The sequence below is a fragment of the Elephantulus edwardii genome, unplaced genomic scaffold, assembly GCF_000299155.1.
Source record: "Elephantulus edwardii isolate Elephantulus edwardi_28Jun2011 unplaced genomic scaffold, EleEdw1.0 scaffold00188, whole genome shotgun sequence".
In the NCBI taxonomy this organism is placed as follows: Eukaryota; Metazoa; Chordata; class Mammalia; order Macroscelidea; family Macroscelididae; genus Elephantulus; species Elephantulus edwardii.
In genome coordinates, this window is record NW_006399938.1 from 6,561,069 (window position 1) to 6,571,394 (window position 10,326).

General features: G+C 36.9%; 1 protein-coding gene across 1 annotated transcript in view; it reads right to left on the reverse strand.

Moving 5' to 3' along the window:
* The window catches only part of LOC102851880 (carbonyl reductase family member 4-like), a 39,524-nt gene that overhangs the window by 21,697 nt on the left and 7,501 nt on the right, over positions 1-10,326 (reverse strand). The window contains exons 3-4 of the mRNA XM_006896662.1: positions 9,952-10,088; positions 1,850-1,984 (exon numbers count right to left, since the gene is read on the reverse strand). Coding sequence (XP_006896724.1) covers positions 1,850-1,984; positions 9,952-10,088 — 272 coding nt within the window. The remainder of the gene's footprint in view (positions 1-1,849; positions 1,985-9,951; positions 10,089-10,326) is intronic.

Sequence of the window (10,326 nt, forward strand, 5' to 3'; positions counted from 1 at the left end):
AAAAAAAAAGACCAGAATTACTGGTCTTGTAGAGACTGACAGAAATTCCAAGACTATGGCCCTTTGTCAGTCTTCAACTTAGAACTGAAACCCTCCCAGAGATCACCTTTCAGACAAACAACAGACAGGCCTAAAATGTTAAGCACACCCATCAGGAATGTGCTCCTCTAAATAATCAACCATCCAAAATAAAAAGGGTAATATTTGTTTAAAAAAAAAACTCAACCAAAAAACCAAACACCGAAGTTCAGAAGGATAGTACAAGCAGGAAATAGGGACAATTAGAAACAGGGAAAACAGGAAGCAGAAGAGCATTACATTAAGGAAGGTGCCACTAACATCACAAAATGAATATAAATTACTGAATAGGAAATTCATTTCTTCTATAAATGGCCATTGTCTTTACAATTATTTACTATCCACAAGAAGGCTGGACAATGACTGAGTATGACAGAAGACGAATTAATGCCTTCGAGTTGTGGTGCTGGAGAATACTGAACATACCATGGACTGCCAAGAGAACAAACAGGTTTGTTTTGGAGAGGGTAAGACCAAGTTGCTCTTTGGAGGCAAGGGTATTGAAGCTCCATCTCACATTCTTTGGGCACATGGCAAGAAGGGGCCAGGTCTTGGAGAAGGAAATCATGTTTGGAAGGGTAGAAGGACACATCAGGAAAAGAAGACCCTGAATGAGATAGATTGACACAGTAACTGGGGTAATGGGGTTAGGTGTGTCAGAGACAGTGAGGCTGGCTCAGGATAGGACAGGATTCAGAGCTATTGTACTCAGGGTTGCTATGAGTCGCTGGCAACTTAATGGCATATAACAACAACAACAACAACAAATGCAAATCATAATAAAAAAATGAATAAAATATTCATACACATACAAACACATGTGGTATAAATGGCTTTTTCTAGTCACTTAGTTCAGTACTTAGTTCTTCTTACAATCTATCTAGATGTCTACTTTCTAAACGTGAAGAGGACTTGAAGTACCTACTGCAGAAGATAAAAAATTTTAACCCTTCAATATGACTTAGATGTCAACATCAAGAAAGCAAAAATGCTTTCCCATTGGACCAACAGGCAAAACATAGAGATAAAAAGGGAAAAGACTGAAGGTGAGAAAGGATTGAAGGATTTAATTTTACTGGGTTCCACAATCAACTCCATGAAAGCAGCAGTCAAGAAATCTAAAGATATATATTGCCCATGTATTGGGCAAGACATATATTGCCCACATATTGGACAAATCTTCTGTCAAGGACGTCTTTAAAGTACTAAAGGCCAAAGATGTCAGTTTAAAGACAAAGGTATGCCACACCAAAGCCACAGACTTTTCAATTGTTTGAAATGTATGTGAAAGCTGGACAATGAGCAAAATGGAAGATTTGGTGATTTTTAATTGCAGTGTTAGCAAAGAATATTAAATATATCACATATTGTCAAAAGAACAAACAAACCTGTGTTGGAAGAAGTACAGCCACGAGCTGTTTAGAAGTGACTCTGTTTCACATATTTGGGGCATGTTTCCAGGAGGCACCATTTCTTGGAAAAGGACATCAAGCTTGGAAAAGTTGAGAGTAATCAAAAGAGGGAAACACCTTTAACAAGATGTTGACTCAGTGACTGCAACAATAGGCTTAAACCGAGCAGAACTTGTGATTTTGGCACAGGATTGACCAAATCAATCTGTTGTACATAGGGTAGCTATGAGTTGTGGCTGACTCAGTGGCATCTAACAGTCTAGATGTCACACAATTATTACCAATTAAAAGTCTAATTAATGCCTTCCTCTACAAAACTATCAAAAATGAAAAAGGTATTTTAGCAAAATCATACTGACCTGGTGCAACTACATTCACTCTAATTTTTTTTCTTGCTACCTCTTTCGCAAGAGCACGAGAGAATCCAACTAATCCTCCTTTACTCGCACTGTACACAGACTGGCCAGAATTGCCTTTAAGACCAACAATACTTCCTATTAAAAAAAAAAAAGAAAGAAAGAAAGAAAAATGTAAACAAATTAAATTATTTTAAAATTCATATACATTACACTGAACAATAAAAGAACAAAACCATTTTACCTGTCCTTCACTAAAATAAATTCTAGCTAGTCATATAGCAAAAGTTTGAGTTCCAGTAGTCTGCTCCAGGAATATACAGAAAACGGGATCTGAAAGAGGTTGATGTAAAGCTTCAGCTGCTGATAGGAGCCTTGAGGCTTGACCATTTTGGTGAGAGATTGCTGTTTCTAACTCACAGCGATCATAGGTAAAATGGAATGAAACACTGCCCAGCTCTGCATCATTCCTGCAGTCATTGTGACGGGTTGAGCTCATTGTTGAAGTCACTGTTTCAATCTATTTCAAGGGTCTTCTTTTTCTTGGTCTTTCCTGATAGCATATCTAAAGTATATAAGATGAACTCTTGTAATTCTCACTTCTAAGAAGCCTTCTGGTTTTGTTGTTATTGTTGATTGCCATCAAGTTGAGCATGACTCATAGCGATCCTAAGAAAAAAAAAGCCTGAAGCCTTTCTGTAACTATCACTTATCAAAGTTCATAGAGTTTCCAGAGGCATGCTGTTTAGGAAGCCGATGCCACTCCCTCTGGCTTTACTCCTTACAAAACAGATTTGTTTCCTCTTCTGACAGTCCATGGGATACTGAAACTAGACAAAGAATAAAAGGTAGCTGAAAATACCACTACTTGGTTTAGCACTGTATCAGTCCTCACCGTGGCATCTTTAATACTTTAAAGAGGTCTTTTATATCATATTTGCCCAAAGCCATACATCATTTGATTTCTTAACCACTTTCAAGGCTTTTGATTGCAGATTCAAATAAAATTAAACCCTTGATAATTTCAATATTTTATCAATTTATCATGATTTTGTGAAGATTTTTGTTTATTTATATTGAGGTGTGATTCACACTACAGGCTTTAATCTCGACCAATAAATGTTTCAAGTTTTCACTTCCAGGTAGCTGTATTCCAAATTTCTTAGAATAAGAGACTGACTTTCATCTGAGAAAGTCAGATATGATAAAAACCTAGCAATGTTTACAAGGTTTCCAGGCGGAAGAGGTTAAGAACCAGAAAAGTCAAATAAAATATAAGTAGTTTTATGACTACCATACAACCATAAGGTATTATTCATTTCCACTTTAAAAAAATAGTGAGTGGAAGATAAATATCATTAAATTTTAGCTACTATAAATCTAAATTACCAAAGATTTAAGTGTAAAACCTTTCTATAAAACCATACCTCAAGTTACTTTCAGTATTATAACATGTGCTGCCTAATAAAGACACTTGGATGGCTTTAGTGAGAAAAATTTGTAAGAACAATTTATAATTCAATTATCAACAGTATGCAAATAAATGCTAGCAAAACAAAATTGAGGGAGTAATTTTCTGCACCACTAACCTGTACTTAAGACATAAAAATGTATAAGGAAACTGATATTTTTAAAAGTAATTTTACTTGAGAAAAAAGAAAATACTCCAAAATCCTTTTTTATCATATAGTTTAATACTAAAACATCTGTCCAAATTATATACTATGAGAAGTTTGTGGCAAAGGAAGAAATCTTTGAAATCTTGAAAAAGAAGAGGTGACACCAACTAGAGGGAAAGTAGATAGGTGAACAGAGAAGTCTCTGGGAGAAAGAACAACACTGAAAGCAAAAAAAAAAAGGGGGGAGGAAACCCCAAAAATATGTCAGGTCAAACAGTAAGCTTCAGAATTATACCACATACTGCTGTTCGAGTCAAAAGCTACTGGCATAAGGGATAACTTTTTTTTTCCAAATTAACAAAGTTTATTTTGAGTTCGAACCCAGGCTCCCGCGTGCTGACACAGCAGCATCCACCCGAGAGCCAAGGGGTAACTTCTGAACTATCAAATGAACTTTCTTGCAGTTTATAGCAGACCTATTAGTAATAACATTCTCTTAGCTTAATTTCAATTATCTATTTTTAAGAAGAAGTAGTTTAAGAAATGCTGAGAGAGATCAGCCCTTTTTGTTTTCTGACTCCAGCTCTTTGAACATTTCATTATAATACATTGCTTTGTCTTTCTGAGCTGCCCTTTTAAATCTTGTTTAGCTCCTTAATGTCCTGATTCCTTCCCTTTCCTTTGGCTTCTTGGTGCTCTAGTGCAATATTCAGAGTCTCTACAGATATCCAAATAGTCTTTCTACTTCCTCTGTCTCTGTAATGACCTCTTGCTTTATTCATGAATGATATTCTTGATCTCCTCCCAAAAGTCATCTGGTCTTTGTTCATTAGTGTTGAAGGCTTCAAATCTGTTCCTGAGGTGATTTTTAAATTTAGGTGAGACAGGCTCAAAGTCAAGTTTTTGTTCTTGTAGTCGTGATTTTTTTTTTCTGCTTTAGTTTGAACTTGCGTATGAGTAATTGATGTTGTAGTCCACAATCAACACCTGGACTAGTTTTCACAGCCAATATTGAGCTTCTCCAGTGATCATTTCCACAAGTATAGTTTATCTGATTCCTGTTTGTACCATCAGGTGAGGTTCATCTGTATAGTCGCTGTCATGTTTCTTTTTTATTTTTAATTTTATTAATTTTAACAAACATATAGAGAGATCTTGGATTTCCATTCATTCATTGTTGCACTTTTCTCCCTGCCCACCCTCCACCCCAGTTTGCTCCTCTCTTTGAAAATTAAAAGAAAAATTCCTTCATTGGTATACAATCCCCCTGCCTCAGTACACTCCACTATGCAACCTTAATTCTGGACTCTTGTGATAACCATAATACCCTATCATATATCGCTTTTAAACTGTTCTCTCCCTCCTCTGTTTCAATGCAGTATACATAATTTACCCAGTTTTTCTCAGTCTTAACCCAACTCTTACAAAACGTATTTGCAATGAATAAATAATTAACTATACAAAATCCTATTATTCTATCTCCAATCCATTTCTGTCACAAAGTCCATGCTTTCCAACTATTGATCCTTCTTCCTTACCCCTAACTTTTGCATTCCAGTCACCCATTATTATTAATGCATCTTGGTTGCACGTTGGATTAATTTTGGACTGCAAAAGTTGGTAGAAATCATCTATTTCCTCTTTGGCTCTGGTTGTTGGTGCATACATCTGAATTATAGTGATATTAACCAGACTTCTTATGCATAGGGCTATTTTCCTGTCACTCATAGCATTGTATTTCTGGAATAATCTAGAAATAACTTTTTAAATTCCAAACGTGACCCTGTTTTTCTCCCCTCTTCATATCCAGTACTCTAGCATATATCATATCATGTCTGGTTCAAAATGTCCCATGCCGATCCATCTGATTTAGCCAATGCCTAGTATGTCAATATTTATGAGTTCCATTTCTTTCTCAACTATGCCCACTTTTCCTACATTCATGCTTTTTACATTCCACCTTCCAATCATTAAAGTCTGTTTACAACTCTTCCACCTCAACCTAGTATGAGGGCTCAGCCTCAGTTCCTGTATCTGCTTATCTACTGTTTTACTCTATTGTACATAGGGTTTATGAGGGCCTGTTATTTCAGAAGTGAATACCAATTATTTTTCCTAATCTGTCTTAATTTGGATGCTCAGCTTTAGAACAATATCTGACAGACAAGCATTTTGCCAAAGGAGCAGATGGAGGACATTTCACTATTACAGAAGTAACCAAGAGATTCAGTGTTGGTCTCCCCATTTGGTGAATGTATCTTGGTCCCATCCCTTCCCCACTCCACTAGCATCCTCTTCTCCCCTCAACCCTACCTAGCACAGTCACCACCTTCTTACCCCTAGACAACAGTTGAGATGATGGCCCAGGCCTTGAGTCACTTCCGCCTCACACTGGTGGTCTCTCACGAGTTTAGGAGACTTTAAGTTGGAATTCCAGGTACCAGCTTTAGAAAAGGATTTCTCTCTGAGACGGTTCTGGAAAAAGGTCTTGTCTCTGAGCTTCTGCTGCAGCACTGACTTTTTGTGATATATACTTGGACCAAAAAGCAATACTTAGAACAGAGCAAGGAAACACTTCATAATTCAGAATCATCAGAGAAGTGTGTCTGGGATGTGTCCTGCCTCCATACCTTTCCAATTTATATGCAATATAGATCATTCAAGAGGCTGGACTTTATGAGGTGGACAGCGGCATCAGGATTGGAGGAAGACTCATCAACAACCTATGTTATGCAGATAACACAGTCTTGCTCACTGAAACTAAGGAGCCCTAAAGTGCTTGCTGCAGGAGGTCAAGGTGTTCAGTCTTCAATATGGATTGAAACTCAACATCAAGAAGACAAAAATTCTCACCACTGGGCCAATTCTCCATGATAGATGGAGACAATGAGGTTGTTAACAATTTCTTCTTTCTTGGCTCCAAAATCAACACTCTTGTACCAGCAGTCAAGAAATCAAAAGACGAATTGCTCTGAGAAAAGCTGCTGTCAGGCACCCCTCAAAAGTGCTTAAGAACAATCATGTCAGTCTGGAGACTCCTGATTCAGGCCATGGTCTTTGACATTACTTTGACATTACTTGCTATACATCAGATAGCTGGACAATGACCAAAGACGACAGAAGAATTGATGCCTTTGAGTTGTATTGCTACAGAAGAATATTAAGCATACCATAGACTGCCAAGAGAACTAACAGGTCTGTCCTGGAGAGGGTGAAACCAGGCTGCTTCTTGGAGGTAAGGATTTTGAAGCTCCATCAACATACTCCAGTCCATGGAGAATACCATGCTTGGAAGGGCTGAGGGCCAGCTCAGGAGAAGATGACCCTGATGAGATGGATTGACACAGTAACTAGAGTAATGGGGGTAGATGTGTTGAAGACAGTGAGACTGGCTCAGGATAGAGAAGAGTTTGGGGTCACTGTACATAGGGTCACTATGAGTCACAGGCAACTCGATGTCACATCACACAATATTTACTTTTATCAGAATTCTAAAGGCTTTGTATATATATTTTTTAAGTGTGAATATATATGAAGAAGTGACTTAGGTTTTGCAGAGTTTTGTTTTGTTAATCTTTTAATACAACTAAAATGGGATGGAGAAAGAGAGGAAGACCTTCAATTCGGTGAGTTGACACAGTGACTACAACAATGGGCATAAATATGTCAGAGATTGTGAGGATGGCACAGATTAGGGCAGGGTTCAGGTTTATTGTTCACGAGGTCGCTATGAGTTTTACTCAACTTGATGGCACCTAACAACAACAGCCACTAAAGGGGATATTTTAAAGAAATATACCCTACTTCACCAAGTGGCACACAAAGGATGTCCTAGTCATTATCTGGTTTGTTTAGAAGATAAATATCTATTCACTGATCTCTTCCGTAAGTAGAGAAATGGAATTCTTATCTTTTTTAAGGGTAAATGTAAATAAACTTTAAAATAAGTTTTTAAATCCCCCATTAGTTCACTACTATTCTTATTTTCAAAGCTGAAAAATGCAAAATTTTAGCACAATAGAAAATGTCCAATATTAAAAGGAGCAAGATCACTTTACTTTAATGGAACATCATCTGTTTCTTGTGGTCTTTAAAGTACTAGGACTAGAAATAAGAAAGTAGATGATAGAAGTACCACCATTTATTATTAATTAAGGAACCCAGGTTGTATAATGTGGTTCGCTTTCAAAGCCACTGGCCATCCCACCACAGAAAGCTAGGACAGCCTCTCTTCCCACAAAAGACTTACAGCCTTGGAAAAGTGATGAAAAGTTACTATAAGTCAGAAATTGACTCAATGGCAGTGAGTAGGTTTTCATATTGAAACAAGATTTCAAATTATTTTGCATTTTAAAATTGTAGGCACCAAATGCATGATTCATCCACTGAAGAATAAAATGACTTACAAACCAAAGATAACCAAAATTTGTTCCTAAAAAAACTTCAAAATATCTTTAAGGTTTTTCCCCCTTTTCATTTCTTTTTTAAAAAACAGTATTGTGTTGTGATGTATGTCAAGTGGGAATCAACTCAATAGGTGACCCTCCAGCAGCTGTTCAGATGCAGTAAATCACACAGGAGCAAAGGATAGATTCGAACTGCAAGCCTTTGGGTTGGCAGCACAGATCTTTACCAGTAGGCCATCAGAGATGGAAATGAAAATATACTTAGCAAAGGAAATACCATTTCAACAAATTCTACATGCACATTTCAGTGACACTGTACATGCACTAAGTTGTGTATACATAGTTTCTCCCTCCTTTTCCAAATCATTGCACTACCATTAACATAAACTTACTGCTTCCTAAGCTTTTCACTTAATCTCTTGAAATGTTGTAATCAATTTAAGGGAGCTCTGGTAGCTCTGTCCAAAGGGAGCTGGTAACGAAAAGGTCATGACTCCCTGGAGATTTGAATCTATGAGCAGCTCCAAAGGTGAAAGATGAGTAATCTCCTCTCCTGAAAATTACAACTTCAGAAATCCAATAGTGGGTCAGCTATGAATCAGTTCTGACTCAATGGCAATGAACTGAGTTGCATTTGGTTGTCAATTTTAGCCTTGAAAACATTATGCTATGTGAAGTATGTCAATCACAAAATGACAAATACTGTATGATTTCACTTAAGTAAGATAAAATATACACACTAAAGTTTATTAGTGGCTACCGAGCGGCTTAGTGGTAATGAGGTGCACCACCAACTCAAATGCACAGGGTTCAAATTCACCAGCAGCTCCACTGGAGTGAAATCAACAATCTCCTCCTGTGCCATACAGCCTCTGAAAATCCACTGGAGGGTCAGCTATGAACTGGTTTTGACTCAACAGCACACAATAACTACCAATGACAAGAAGGAGCCTTCGGTGTAGTAGCTAAGTGGACAGCCACTCATGATAGAAAGACGCAACAGTCTGCTTCTATAAAGGTTACAGTCTTGGAAAGCCTACAGGGTAGTTCTGTCCTCTAAGGTCACTAATGTGTAAAAATGGACTGGGCAATGGGAGTTGAGTTACTAAAGACAAAAAAGAGGGGGAGAAAAGGGAAGCCGTGAATTTGGTAAGCAGTAACTTTCTGTTTGTGGTGGTAAGAACGATGGCATGGGTTAAGAGTTGACAATTTACTAATTCAAGCTGTACATTTGACAAAATATTGAGCTGACAAATACTTATACATATATTCTTTGAAGTATTTTAAACTCATTCAATGTCTATAGTAGATTTATCAGTGACCTATGCAATTGTATACAGATAGTTTTTAGTCTTGGAATATAAAAATATTTACTACCACATACACATTGTCACAATTAAATTTCACATGAAAATCAGAATGCCCAATTTCTCTCAGAAAATCAAAACAGCTGGGAATACTAGCAGCACAGTCCTGAGTAGGAAAAACCTACTGCAGCTGAGCAGAGGTTGCCCTGCCATTCCACATTGCCTCTGGACAATAAAGCTGTCTTTTTCTATTTATCACATGGCTTGTGCTGTAATTTCTCTAGGGCCTGGTGGCTTTATTCATTTAAAGCCAGCTTAACTCCTATGGGCATCTAAAGTTTTTATTCCTGTTTTACTAGTTAAGGAGTTCATGAAATCCTTTTTTTCCACAGGCAATATAAATTTCAATCCAGTTCTATATATAAATTTAATATTTTCTGTTTAATTCTAAATAAGGGTTATATCTTTTATGATTTCACAAGATAATATAGAATCCTTTGGTAGTACTAATGGTTTCACACTTGACTACTAGCCAAAGGTTCATAGTTCAAATCCACCCAGAAGCACCTTGGAAGAAAGGCCTGGAGATCTGCTTCATAAATGTCAGAGACATGGAAATCCTTTGAGTTCTAGTTCTACTCTAACACAGTTGGGGGTTGCCTGGTGTCAAAATTAACTCAAAAGGAACTAATAACAACAGCATGAAAAAATTATACAAAGTGAAGAATCATCTACATTAACAATAAAAATACACAAAGTAAATAAAGACTTACCTACATTAACAATAGACCCTCCCTGTTGCTGAATCATAGTCTTCACAGCCGCTTTACATGTCAGCATGGAACCCAAGAGATTAGTATGAAGCTGCAATATCATATCTTCAGCTTTAGTTCTTACTAAAAGGCTATCCCTATAAAAGCAAACAAGCAAACCAGCATGTAAATTAAAAACTGCATAAAACAAAAAACCTAAAAATCATAAAACATATTACTGAAAATAGAATTAAGTAGTGATTCATGTAAAAACTGAATATTTAAAATGAAAGTCTCATTTTGAACTTAGCTTGAGAGACACTAACATAATAACTGAGGAGCCAGAAAGAGTCCATTTGGAAACCTTGCTCTTAATTTCTTTTGTTTGTTGTTGTT